The 13,987-nt window shown below is 41.2% G+C and overlaps 2 protein-coding genes and 1 non-coding gene across 3 annotated transcripts; all 3 read right to left on the bottom strand.

The window, feature by feature from the left end:
* Nucleotides 1-771: 771 nt before the first annotated feature.
* Nucleotides 772-2,628, bottom strand: LOC104433678. The gene is made up of 3 exons (XM_010046513.3): nucleotides 2,212-2,628; nucleotides 1,991-2,077; nucleotides 772-1,886 (listed from the first exon to the last, which is right to left on the bottom strand). The coding sequence occupies exons 1-3, from the start codon at nucleotides 2,257-2,259 to the stop codon at nucleotides 969-971; spliced, it is 1,053 nt and encodes a 350-aa protein (XP_010044815.2). The 5' UTR covers nucleotides 2,260-2,628; the 3' UTR covers nucleotides 772-968.
* Nucleotides 2,629-4,867: 2,239 nt separating this feature from the next.
* LOC104433677 (hypothetical protein) lies at nucleotides 4,868-10,468 on the bottom strand. The gene is made up of 5 exons (XM_010046512.3): nucleotides 9,938-10,468; nucleotides 9,346-9,449; nucleotides 8,843-8,956; nucleotides 5,644-5,727; nucleotides 4,868-5,111 (listed from the first exon to the last, which is right to left on the bottom strand). Exons 1-5 carry the CDS (start codon nucleotides 10,257-10,259, stop codon nucleotides 5,055-5,057), a joined length of 681 nt encoding a protein of 226 aa, XP_010044814.1. The 5' UTR covers nucleotides 10,260-10,468; the 3' UTR covers nucleotides 4,868-5,054.
* A 2,553-nt stretch (nucleotides 10,469-13,021) lies between these two features.
* On the bottom strand, nucleotides 13,022-13,102 carry TRNAL-AAG. The gene has a single exon. It is a non-coding gene; the product is annotated as a tRNA-Leu (tRNA).
* Between the last annotated feature and the right edge of the window lie 885 nt (nucleotides 13,103-13,987).

The raw sequence follows: 13,987 nt of genomic DNA, 5'->3' as shown, positions 1-13,987 counted from the left end.
TTTGTTTTTATCGCACTTTTCTTTTCCACGTATTCTGCGAAGGCAATATATGAAGATTTGTTTTTGAACGAGGGAAAAGAAAAGGCTAATGTGATTATTCAGCAGTTCAAGTATAGTTGTTATTCAGACGAAAACAGAATGTTTGGTTGTTATAGTTGAAACCCAGTCTAAGTATGATTTTTTTGGGATGGAACTTTGTGATGTCAAGTCAAATATTTGCATGTCAAATTTGGGTTATTTTAGCTGTTTCCTATCTAAATTTATTATTTTTTTTATTTGTAACCGTTATTTACTCAATAGGCTACGGTGTCCTTTTCAACTCCTTTCATTTTAAATAAAAGAAAAATTGATATCCTATCTACATTTATGACTTCTCTCAAATATCAACCAAGGAAAATAAATAAATATAAAATTATTCATGAATCTTTACGATATGTATCCTATGATAGCTAGGTTCATAAATTACGGTCACAGATATCACGAGTTGCAAGATAAATTTCTTCACAAATCATTTATCTAAAATTATTCAATATCCTTATGAAATATAATTACATTTGACCCATTTTAAATTTGATAGATACATTGCTTGCAAAGTATGTATTCGTATATATCATATTAATCTATTCGTTTTTTATTGGAAATCGGAAATCAGCATATAAAGAAACGCGTCATTAATTACAATATTGATTTTGTATATTTCGTGATGACTGCGTTGAGTATCGTCCAGCAAATTGTCAGCAGTCTGAACAAATGACTGAGAGAAGAGGCGAATTTAAGAACCTACGGATTTTGACTTCATTAATGCTTCGAATACAAAATATAAAAATGAAGTTCTTCGGGGTATTTATATAATTTGCTCCTGGCCAAAAAAATAAAAGAAAAAAGAAAATAAAAGACGATATGTTGACCCCTTATTTACTTTCAAGTTTCAACTCCCCCCCGATCCCTTCTTTCACCAGCCGTCAAATTCACGGCGAGGTCTCGAACGACCTCTTCCTCACTAGCAGGCACGTGATCCTCGACGGCTGCACGTGCACGCCGTCGAGCGTGCACACCACGAAGTCCGGCCGGTGGAGCGCGAGCGCCAGGTGGTGGCCGTCGCCGAACGCCATCGCCGACGCGTCCAGCAGCACGTGCCACGAGTTCCGGTGGGCCTCCGATATCCAGTGCATCGAGGACGTCGTCCCGTCCGCCGCCGCCGGGTACGCGAACAGCCCCTTCGGCACGTGCTTGCACTTCTTCCGGAAGTACTGGCTCAGCTGCGACCCCCTGATCCGGAGGTCCAGCCACGTCGCCGGCGCCGGCACCGCCTTCGCCTCCTTCGCCGCCGCGAAGCCCCGGATCCGGTCGTCCTCCTCGCCGACGATCGTCAGGTAGTAGCTCCCGCGGGCGAAGGGGTAGCTCTCCCCGATCATCACCATCGCGTCCCTGTAGCTCGGCGCGAAGACGACGAGGTATTCGTCCTCCGTCAGCCCGCAGTGCTTGAGCGCCCTGTTCCGAGCTTGGATCTCGGGGATGGAGATGAAATTCGCCTGCGGCGACGATTTCGTCGCGAGGATGTCGAGGAGTCTGGACGGTTCGAGCTGAGTCCGGTCGAGATCGGAGAAGCTGCGGCTGAAGTAGGGCGAAGCAGAGGAGGCGGAGAGGGAATCCCTTCTGAGCGAATTGCGCTTGTCGTCGGAGTCGTCGGCGACGGAGAGGCTGTCCATGTCGGGGACGTGAGGCTCGACGAGGCCGTTTGAGTACTGGGGATATTTGGTGAGGATGTACTGGTCGACGTATTGCATTTCGCTCGGCGTGATGGGGCCCGACCATCTCAGGCCGAGCCCGCGCAGCGTGGATATGGCTTCGGCGACCAGGTGAGCTGGAATCACGCTTTTTGCTTTCTGCTTTTTGTTTTGGGAAGATCGCCATGAAAATGGAAAACGAGTTAGGATGCAGAGATGGGTTGAAGCCTAGATGGGGAAGGAATGGATTAGGAAAAGCTTGCCTTAATGATCATGCTGGTTGGTCTGCTGTTGCTGCTTTGACTTGACGGCCTTGTCGGCGATGCCTCAAGCTCACCATCCACATTGACCTGATGATCAAGATCGCTAAAAAGTTGTATTAAATCCCTTTTCGAGTATGGTCAAGAAACAATCAAGAAATCTACCGAAAAGATGAAAGACAGGATATTTGATAATATGAGAGAGAGAGAGAGAGATGGGTTACCTTCAAATCGCCATTAAGGACGACGTTTTCCTCCCTGTTTCTTCCCATGATTCTCCTGGCCTGTTGAGGGGGAAAAGAAAAGGAAACGGGAGAGACTTTGGGATTAATATTCTGTGCTAAAAAGAATTTAGCGTAGAAAAGGGGGAGAAGAAGGAGGAGGAGGTGAAGAAGAGAGAGGCGTGGAAAAGGAAAGATGCGAAAGTCTAAATGAGCCGAAGATGGTAAGACCGGGGAAGTCGAAGGTGGTTATGGAAAAGTGATTATTGCAATTTGGCGATTCCATTTATATAATCGTACATAAGAGAAGTGACAAGGAATAAGCGCCGACGGTGACGAAAGTTATGTCCTACATCAAGGTAGAAGAACGGCACTGTACCAAGACCATCTGATTGTACGTCAATTCCCATTATTCAATCCCCTCCTGTCCATGCTTTTTTTTTTCCTCGCATAGCTCGGAGATTAAAGCTTCACAAACTGACTCGGATAACGACTGTGTTATCGTTCTGGTTCATGGTAACCGAGTCTCCGAGCGAACTCACAATGTAAAATCGACGGCGGTCAATCCGTCGCTAAAGCTTTGCTTGGGAGCGTTTCTACTTTTCTACTTCTGCTCATTCTCTAGATAGCCGCGAAGTGCTAGATCCATGGGAGTTTTGTTCGTCCAAAGTCAACAGCTGTGAGATGTACAGATTAGGACGATTTAATATCCAATTGCGTTCGATTAAAGAATGCATGGGGTCTCCCTAAAGAAACCGGCGGTGACTGCTCGAACGATTGAGGACGTTGAGAAATGTCTGGAGGGCCCGTTAGCAAGGCGCCCATTTCTACATAAGAAAAACGGAATATTCTTGGACTCGAGAAGGACCAATCGTTGGGACGATTCGTGACCCGTTGGACCGTATATTATTATATTCATCGGAGAGCTTCTTGTTGAAAATCATGCCTCGGCATGCCTTGGTCACCTCTCTTCGTTAAATAATATTCTAATGCGTGCAACAGTGGGTGCTCTGCTTTGGAGCCAAGCCCAACAGCAGCGATTTTAACTCCGTTCCATCGCCCCATGGGATTTGACAGCGAGGAACGATTGGTCAAAGCAATGAACTCGACTATGAACAAAGGTGGTTCGCTCAAACACGAGCCTTTCCTTGCTCGGATTCAACGCGACCAGACAGTTGACTTACAAAACCCACAAGTGGAATTAAGTTACTCTAAGGATGTCTATAAATTTGAGGTCGAAGCTGGAACGATCTCTAACCAAACAAACCATCGACAAAACAGAGCAATCAAACAACCGACACATCTCTGTCAAAAAAAAAAAAACAAAAAAAACAACCGACACATTAGAGGGCTTCGATAAGTAAAACCACTCAAAAGTTAGCCTCAGGTACGTAGTTCGTATGAGTTTTGTTGTCGGGATGATTACCTTTCGGGCGCCAAGATGTACACCAAGTCACCCGGCACACACGACATCCACCTGAATATTAGGAGTCTTGTCTTTGTCTTCCTCGACGGTGGACAGCGAGAGGCCGGGAGCAGATTCTCCTGCATATTGGGATTACAAAATTCGATCTCATAGCGCGAATTACAGTAATAGGCTCGCAATTGGGAGTCAAAAAACTTAAAAATCGAGGCACGATAGCGTGCTTAAGCGTAAAGCCTGAAAGGGGTGCGCGGGTGGTGGAGGCGCATCCTGCATGTTGGCCATTCCAATCAGCCCGCAGCGGGAAAGTGGTTGGTCTGCGTCACTGATGGGTACATCAGGACTGGTCTAAGCAAAATTCGGTCAAAGGTGCCGACGATCAACAACGACATATATGGTTTCTTAATACTTGGACCTTTACTGCGAAGGCATCTATCCAGCATTTTTTCCATATTTAATTTGATCTCTCATAGAAAATGACAATAAATTTTTTTCTGTTTAGATCAAGAAAACAAAAGAAACATACTCACGTCCTCCATCTCTCCTTTGCTTTTCCCCATCGAACCCTGTCTCCCAAAACCTTGTTTTCACGGTGAAGTCAGCAGTAACATCGTGCCTTCGGGTCCGTAGAAGGTTTTAACCAAAGGTAACTCGTGCTATGAACCTCGTGGCATGCAAAGTGACCCAAACCTCCCTTTTATTGAGGAGGAGGAAGCCGGTAATCAGGGTCAGAAATTCTCACCAGCCCCGATTTCCTTCAGAACTTGATTTCACCGTGCCAGCCGAAGACACGGCCGCATGCTACCAATGTCGGCATAAGCTGACGCTTGGGAGGTATTGCGGAAAGCTAATTTGGATAGATAAATATGAATTTGATTATGACCTGCTCAACCCTACTTTCCGCAAAAGTGCTACTTCGCATTCCAACGTCACGGCGCACGGAAGCTAAAAACCTGCCCACTTTTTAGGCAGGGCAATAATTTATCAAGCTGATGATGTCAACCGAATGTTTGCGTGGGTTAGTTCTGGAAATCCTCTCACGAACCACAATCTTCCTTTAGATCCTTCTAGCGTCAACGTTACCGGACCATTCATGTCGAAATTAGCAAAACTCAAATTCACATCATCAGTAACTCCGAACCAATATGGCGATACCCACCCATGATTTTGCGATAACAGCCAAAAAGAAGCTGAAAAAAACAAATGGAAGACGCTGCCGACGCTGTCCATTGGTATGCAGTCATGTAAGGGACGAAATAGTCCTTCCAAATAAACTGAGGTTACATGCAATTGGCGCAGTCTGAATCATTCTCAAATATTATTACAAGATGATAAGAGCAAAAATGGACCAATTAAATGGACTGGGTACGAAAATCAAGGATTAAAAATCTACACTCAGCCTGAAAGCACAAAAGCACTGTGATTACAAAAAGTACTTCATCCGCTCGTCTCTTCTCATTGCATTATATACTGCTTGAACCTGTGAAGCCATCAAAACTTGATGTTCAATCATTGCGTCACTTGCGTTAAATCGCTAAATATTATACTAGAGCAAAACCAGCATTCTCCAAACACCAAATAAACAGATGGTCTCTCCTAGTCTAAGGCAAGGCAATCATATATGCCTAGGCAAAGTCGTGACCAACTATAATGCATTAAGCTTCATCCAAGTTTTGTAAAAGCCCTAAAATTTGCTTAAGTCACAACTACCAATGGTGATGACATCCTCCCGAAGACACTGTGCTATCTGACCTGAATAGAATGCTTTTTACGTATGCATGATTCACCCACTTATATAATGGACCTCTTTTCTAATCCATATAATTGCAACATGCATTCTCCATTCTTGACACACTAAACTTTAACCACGGCCACAGTATGATAGCTGTATAATGCTGACCGGCTTGCATAATTGTGGCTATGCACCTTGTCTGGGCTCCTACTCAAGCATCCATGCATAATCTAATTTCACTTGGAAAGAGAGAGAGAGAGAGAGAGAGAGAGAGAGAGACCTGCTCACTTGAAACAACATGAATAGGTCCTATATTTACAGACACGTATTTGCCCCTTGATGAAGACTTTTGCCTCACCCGGCCCTGTTGCAAAGCACAATTAGAGAAGATTTAGTTTATCATGTTGAGTTATCGATTATTGGGAAGATAAATTACATAATGCTTGAACCATCAATGAATGACCAAACGAAGTTCAAAGTTACATAAACAATGCCATACCAACAGACTTAAGGCCTGGATTAAAAAGGGCAATATTAAAATCAGAAAATTCCAAGGTCGACAACAAGCAAGCAACTGCATGCTTGATCTCCGTTTGTGACTTTATATAGACTTAGGTAAAGAAAATACTACTTGACCTCATGGAGTCCAAAACAACAGATGGAACCAGATATGAATGAAGGGGACGCCGGGGGACATTGGGCCCCTCAAACATTAGCCATATTGACTATGGCGTTTGTTATAGGCCAAAAGACTTTGGCCTTCAAAGATGTGCCAAAAATGGGCCAATGCCCTCCAAGCGTAGATCTAGTTTCATCTTTGAGCCTATTTAATAAATCAAGAAATGGCAAAAACGTAATCCTCCTCAAGTTTTAGCATCCCTCTGTCTCTCTCTCTCTCTTTCTCCATATGTCTTACCACAAATTCGACCTTACAATTTTAACTAGATTCATTCATTACTCTTTTCTTATACAATTATGATTATATCAATTAGAGTAATATTTTCTACATTTCTAATTTTTACTCTAAAATATTTGCATATTGCAATATTGTGCATACATTATACATTGGCTTTTAAAAAGAATGTACTTTAGTTTTAACATACTTAATCATGGAAGAACAAGTGCTTAAAACTGGTTACCTTATTATGGTAGGAGAAACAATATTTTTTTTTCCTTATCATTAGCTAGTATCAGTTTTGCCCTCAAAAACCTTCCCCCCCCAAAAAAAAAAAAAAGCAATTAATAATAATAAGGAGGCTAATAAGGCTCCATCTCCTGTCTAAAGATGGCTGATCTTCCATGCAAACTAGCCACCTTATGATATTATGCAAATCATTGATATCATCAACAATTTCATGGTAAATTTTTCACCAAGCAATAGAGCTCTTGATAGCTGTTGCAACAGACAGGTAATATACACAGGAATCATGGCTCCTTAAGCTATTGATGATGCCAGATGATTACCAGGTATCAGCAGACACGTGCTTCTTTAAGGTATGTTCACTGAATACTTAGCAAGAATGGATAGATATGTTTAATAATTGTAGATTGCTCTTAAAGATCATTCAGTATCATGGCAGCAGGCCCTACAGCATTTGCAAGACAGAATTCTCTGTATAACCCACAATCATCGCAACAGAATAGCTTGTGCATATCTGCACTACACCAGATTATCCAGAAAGAAGCTATGCCTGGTCTTCGTTTGCACTGCATCATAATCTCATCTGACTGGTACATTCACAGATCCATTCCAGATATCTTTTCCTCATCAAATAAGTTTACTATGACATTCACAATCCACCTCATGTTGAGACTGATTGCTGAAATATCTCCAAAAACATTTCACCAGTAAAATGTATTGTGAATACAACTAGCAAGCAACACAATCCTGTCACTCTCTTCCTTGAGCTAGATTAGCCCTAGAACTAAATAAAACTTGAACCCACATTTGCATCCAAATAAGTACCAAGTTATCAATCTACTTTGCAGAGATACAACTGAGATAGGAATTACAAAAGATGAATGTCTTCATTGCAACAGAGTTAATACTTGTACTAAATCACGTCAAGTTTGCTCATCATCACTAGTAGACACAAGTATTTTTGTTTTAAGGACTATTCCAATACACCAAACAAGATTTTGCCGTGTCAGTTGTTATTATCAGGGATAATTTTACTTTTTGGTCCTATAACTTGTGCCAATTATGCAATCTAGTCCTTCAACTTTTTTGTTCAATCAAGTACTTTCATTTGTATGATCTGTGCTATCAAACCTTTCATTATAAACATACTTAATCATGCTGACATGGCAGCTAACACGGACACTATAAATACCTCAAAAAAGGAAAAATGAGTGAAGTTTAATAATCAAAACAAAATTCAGAAAAAAATGAGCTAAAAAAAAAAAGAAAACAGAGAGAAAGAGAAAGAGGTGGCAGCCCAATCTGGCAACAGTCCATGCCACCAACCCACCTCAGCCCTAGCTAAGGTCACACAACTCAAGTGAGGGTTTCATGGGGCTAAATCTTGCCTCAGACAAGCTGTGGCAGAGAAAGGGGGCATGGGTAGTAATCAAATTCATGACCCTCACTTACCCATTGAAGCTTGTGATTTGAGTCTCAAATTAAATAATCTCTTCGACATATTCATTTTTCACTACATTCCATTTGCTCAATGGCCTCTTAAGATATGAAGTCTAGGTGACTCTCATAATTTCATTGCAGCTGAGAATCTCAAAAACTTGAAAGACAATTTGTTCTTCAAGAGACAGTCTCATGAGATTTGGCCACGTGATACCTTGGTTGGGTTGTGTGACCTCCGGAAGGGGTTGCTGGGGTTGAGCAGCGGTGGTAGTGTAGACCGTCACTGGTGGTGGCTGCCCTGGCCACCTCCTTTCCTCCCTCAATTTCTCTCTCTCAGATTTTTTTTTTCCTCAAATTTTCTGAATTTTATTTTGATTTTTAAACTTCTCGGTTCATATTCTCTTTCTTTAGATGTCTGGATGTGCCATGTTAGCCACCACATCAGCAGTGTCAAGTATGTTAATAATGAAAAAGACGCGATTGCACAAATCATGCAATTCAAAGGACTCGATTGACCAAATTAAAAGTTAATTGACTTAATTGCACAATTGGCATAAGTTAAAGGGCCAATATCCCCTTATAATTAACTAAAACTTGGTCCGAATATCAGAAAGAAAGATGCTCCCAAAAAATTACATGATGCATGCATCTAATCCCATACAACATTTTAAAAACTTCCCCAATTCCAAACTACATGAAACTATAATGATGTATGCATCCAATCCCATACAACATTTTCAAAACTTCCCCAGCTCCAAACTACATGAAACTATAACTTTACCAAAAACTAGAAGACTTCTACACAGGTGATGTGCCAAAATCCAATGATTGTGTCAACTTTATCTCATCAATACCGTCATCTCATTGTAAATTCCGATTCTTGGGAAATAAAGAGTACCTTGGGAATCGGTTGTTGGATAACAGATTCAACGGCAACGATCATAGCTTGCACAAAATCATCACCACCAGTTCCAATGGCAGTAAACCCTCTAACTGTCGGATAAGTGTTAACCTGTTAAGCAGGATGCTGCTGCTGTTAGCTTCATATCTGAATAGCTGCTCTTATAGAATCATACTTCTTCTTATGGTTAGGTATTTGCAGTTTGCACCATAATGCAGTGCCCCAGTTGTTGTCAAGAATGAATCTTTACTCTATAGAAGCTATGGATACAAAGAGTGCCATCCTCACTCAATTGCCTCTAATGTCCTATGCGTGTGATCAGAAAAATACTTCATACTGGTTCATAATCTGCCAAAAGATTTAATAGTTCAATATTCACACGCGATTATCTATGATTCACCAGATTATATTAATTCTGACACAGAATTATGGACTGCTCTGGAACGCTAAAGATGCCAAAAGACCATAGCAATCTGCATTGTGGAAATGAAGGTCATTACCTTCTTATCCAAAGCAAGCCATTCGTTGGTTGAATCATCACTTACTGTACCACCAATAACCACATTTGTTGTTTGCCCTACTCTCCCTTCCGCCTTAGAAACCTCTGAAAGCAAATGCTGCAACTATTAGAAGATTCTACAATCGCGCAGAAAAATTTACGATTACCAACATAGTTAAAATAAGAACACTGACTCAACATCTAATGATGACTTCAATTAGCAGAAGAGTGTAGACCACTGAATTGTCATGATAAAATATCAAACAAGTATGCTGGCCCTCATCCAATTCTCGTTCTTCATTTAGCATATAGCATAGCCACACGTAACTACGTCTTCCTAATCTGAAAACCCGACGATGAGAACGCAAACGTGGACTGCCGAGCAGAAAACACTGATGATCGATGTCAGCACCACCCGCTAAATTCCTATCCTTCTACGACGACAGAGAATCCACAAGCAGCTGAGATTATTTCCTTCAAACTACATCGACACCGAGCTCTCCCACGAAAATCGGAGCCAGAAGCTAAACCGTAACTCCCTACACAATCCGCAGCCTCACCGTCCCCCAAACCCTACCGGACGAGAGACGGACCTGAAATGGCCTTGAGAACGGCCTCCTGAGGCGGCCCTTGCTCTTGATCGTCCTCCGCGTTCTCGGACGAGGACGACGAGGGACCGTCGCTCCCGGCGGAGCAGCTCCGCACCTGGCCTCGCCTCGCGGGGTGGAAATCCGGGGCCCAGGGAGGCCGATAGCTGCAGCCCAGCTTGCACGGCCGCAGCGGCGGCGGCGGAGGAGGGGACGACGGCGGCGAAGGAGCGCCGGCGAGGGAGAGGGAGAGCGAGGCGGGAGCCGCGAAGGAAGGCTTCCACGGCTCGGCCAGGAAGACGCAGCGCAGCACGGTCCTGCCCGCCATTATCGTTCCGCCTCGCGATTTCGTCCTCGGCTTCGGATTCTTTTCTCGGTTTTCTTTGCTTCGGTTTCGGGGTGGCGTGCGTGCGCGGGGGAAGCGAAGGATGCTCTTGGCCTGAAACGCTTTCGGTAGGGAAGGAGATTTTTCTCACTGCTGGTTCGCCTATCGGTCAGGGACGCCTCGACCCCCGGAGCTCGGGCTCCCCGCTCCGAAATTTGCGCGGACGATTATACCCTTTGGCTGACCGCATTCGCTTTTTCTTTTTTCTTTTTTCTTTTTTCTTTTTTTAATCCTCTTTTTAGTTCCTACTAATTAACGAAATTTTATTAGGATTAATATCACAAATACGCCAAATAGATAATACCCGTGACAAATTTACTCTAAATTAATTTTTTAATAAGTCCCATATCGATATATCCGTGATAAATTTAATCAAAACTATTTTTTTTACAACAAAAAATCTCAAATTTGTATACATATAACAATTTTTACTTTTCATTAATTTCCATTAAATTTGATTAATACCATTGAAAAACTCCAAATTTTATTAGGATTAATATCGCAAATACGCCAAATAGGTAATATCCGTGACAAATTAACTAATTTTTTAATCATTAAAAGTCCTAAATCTATACATACGTGATAAATTTAATTCAAACTACTTTTTTACAGCCAAAAATCTCAAATTAGTACATATGTAATAATTTTACTCTTTATTATTTTCCGTTAAATTTGATTAATATCATAAAAAATTCAAATTAATAAATTTATAACTAATGAAGGGTAAAATCCAAAATCAATACACCCATCAACTACCAAATTCATGTAACTCAGTAATTTGAAATGTTAAATTTAATGAAAATTAAAAATAATAAATTAATTGCAAATATACCGATTTAAATTTTTGTGATTAAAAAAATTAGAATAATTTTTTTAAAGAATACAAATTTAGAATTTTTTGTAGTATTAAGCCAATTTATTAATAACAATCAAAATTAGATTTCTTCCTATAATAGGTCTGGTAACAAGCGTAATATTTATAATGACCTCTTATTTTATTTTCAGCATATTTAATAAATTTTTTATGTCTGATTTCAAAATACTTACTTTAGAATATTTTGAATAAAAAATCCTTATAATTGTGATGATTGGGTTGGAATGAATTGAAGCTAAATAAGTACACATTTTGGGGAGTATGAGTTTCGCTCCGACAACCAAGAGAAGTAATATAGCCAGGAGAAGAAATAAATTTCCGTCTCTTCTTTTTGTTATTTACATTTGGGAAAATTTCAAATAAGGATCTACAACGTCATCATTTTCTCAAAAGATGACTAAATGAAGTTTGTTTCAAATAAGAACCCAAAGTGCGCTGTTTCTCAAAAGAAGATCTCATGTGGAATGCTGCCTCAAATAAAAATCAAAAGTGATCATTTAATCTCAAAGAATCACCTCATTTGTCGGCCGATGAATAAATGTATCTCAATACATATTATAATAGCCGATTAGGAATATTTTTGCCTAATTTTTTTTTTTTTTTTGTCTTGTTCTTTATTATTATTATTTTTTTTTTTGTAAATGGTGGCACTGTTCATCATCTTATTTGTCCCTTGTTCATCTTCTTCTCAAGAACATTGAACTTGGGAAGGGCTAATGAGCACCGGTCGTTGGTGAGGGTTGACGAGGGTTGGACACCCATTGTCGGCTGTAGGCGAGGGCCACCAAGCCCTCGCCGGCCATGGGCAAGGGCTTGCAGGCCGACGCCGCCAAATCTAGCAAGGGTGGCCTCGCTTGGAGCTAGCGAGGGCTCGATAGCCCTCGGCGGTTGCGGGTGAGGGCTTGCAAGCCCTCGCCGGCCCCATCGGGGCCGGGGAGGTGGCGAGCCTCGCCCAAGGCCGACGAGGGTGACCTCGCCGATGGCCGTGAAGGGTGACCTTCCCCACCTCCGCCCGCCGCTCCACCGACAACCTCGTCTTTTGCTAGGACTACGATTGGGATGCCCGCGTTGCTTTTTTCATCCCTTCCTCCCACCACCGCTCCTAGATCGATAACTTCTTCGGCTACCCCTTTTGCCCTCGAGAACTTTCTTGTAGGGCCTCGATTTAGACAACCCCCTTCCCCCATGGCCAACAAGGGCTCGATGGCCCTCGTCCACTATCAGCGATGGGCGTCAAGCCCTCGCTCGATGCTGACAATGGGCGTCAAGCCCTGGTCGGCCCTTACCAGCAGTTGGCGCTCACTAGCCTTCCCCCAAGTCTAGTGTTCTTAATCTGGGCAAAAAGAAGTGAACAAGGGACGAATAAGACAATGAACAAGGCAACCGAAAATGAAAAAAAAAAGAGGACAAAAATATCGTAATCAGGCCACCGAAAAATACATTGAAGATGCATCAATTCACCAGTAAAATGAGCGAGTCATTCTTCGGTGACTAAATGACTACTTCGGATCATTTTTCAAAACAAACTTTACTTCACGTCATCTTTTGAGAAAATAATGGTATTTTTGGTCATTATTTTAGATAAACTTTACTTTAGGTCATCTTTTAAGAAAATAATGACACTTTAAGTCATCGTTTGAAAATTTCCTTTTACATTTTTAGTTATGTGAGTTGCTTAACCACAGTAACTTATGTCAATTTAAAATCACGCCACAAGCATTAAATATGTATGTGCGATTACTTTTCCTTATTTATAATCCTCGCAAATTAACTCTTAACAAAATAAGTTTTCTAAAATGTAGCATCAATAATTTCAAGAGAATAAAAAGAATGTGGAGAGTGGGATTTGAACCCACGCCCTTTCGGACCAGAACCTTAATCTGGCGCCTTAGACCAACTCGGCCATCTCCACTTTGATGCTGCTAAGTTCGTCGAAATTATTTTTAAATGCGCTTTTGGTAAACTTCCGTAATCCGACAAAAGTCTATCTTCGCAACGCGTCCGCGGTAGACGTCCTGGAAAATGATCGGTTTGAAGCCGTCTTCTTTGTCATATGCAATCTGCTGTGCTATGGTTTCTATCTCCTGCTCATAATAATTAATTTTCTTTAAGATGTCATGAATTTTGATGGCACTAATCCCTTTGATTTTTTTACTCAATTAATCCATATGGTTGACGGAATGAAATTGAATCTGCAAAGTGTTCAATGTAACTTTGATGATTGCTCCGGATGAGAGGTTATGCCATTCAAAAAGTGTATAATAACTTAGTAAAGTAGCTAATTAACAAATTACATCTCTAGAGAATCAAATTACTAAAGAATAGCCAAGTCCATGAATTTCAAGTGGCACTACCAAAGCAATTCTCCCAAATGAAACGTTTGGTCATTTGGAGTTGTATTTCTTATTAATCTTGCTACACATCACGAACAAATATATATTGCAATGTCGACAACCTCTTGTTATTGATATAAATTTAACATGATATTTCAAACATGTAAACAAAAAACATACAACTATTTATCATCGTGATAATTTCAACGCGATTTTTTTAACATATCGAAGAGATGTACAAATTTCAATCAGAGTGACAAAAAAATTCATTTGTTCATTTATTCTTGTTGTTATAACGTTCGCCTGTTAGCTCGTCTTAATCTTAATGGATTGACGGCTAGTAATGATGAGGACCAACATATTCGCAGCTCCAAAATACAATCCACTTTCTTCAAAACTTCGATTCCTCAATCTCTCATCAACGCCGAAATTACTCTCATCAAGCATCGGGAAATTATCATTTC

The sequence above is a fragment of the Eucalyptus grandis genome, chromosome 2 (assembly GCF_016545825.1).
Source record: "Eucalyptus grandis isolate ANBG69807.140 chromosome 2, ASM1654582v1, whole genome shotgun sequence".
Lineage (NCBI taxonomy): Eukaryota > Viridiplantae > Streptophyta > Magnoliopsida > Myrtales > Myrtaceae > Eucalyptus > Eucalyptus grandis.
This window is presented reverse-complemented; position numbering and strand designations above follow the sequence as displayed.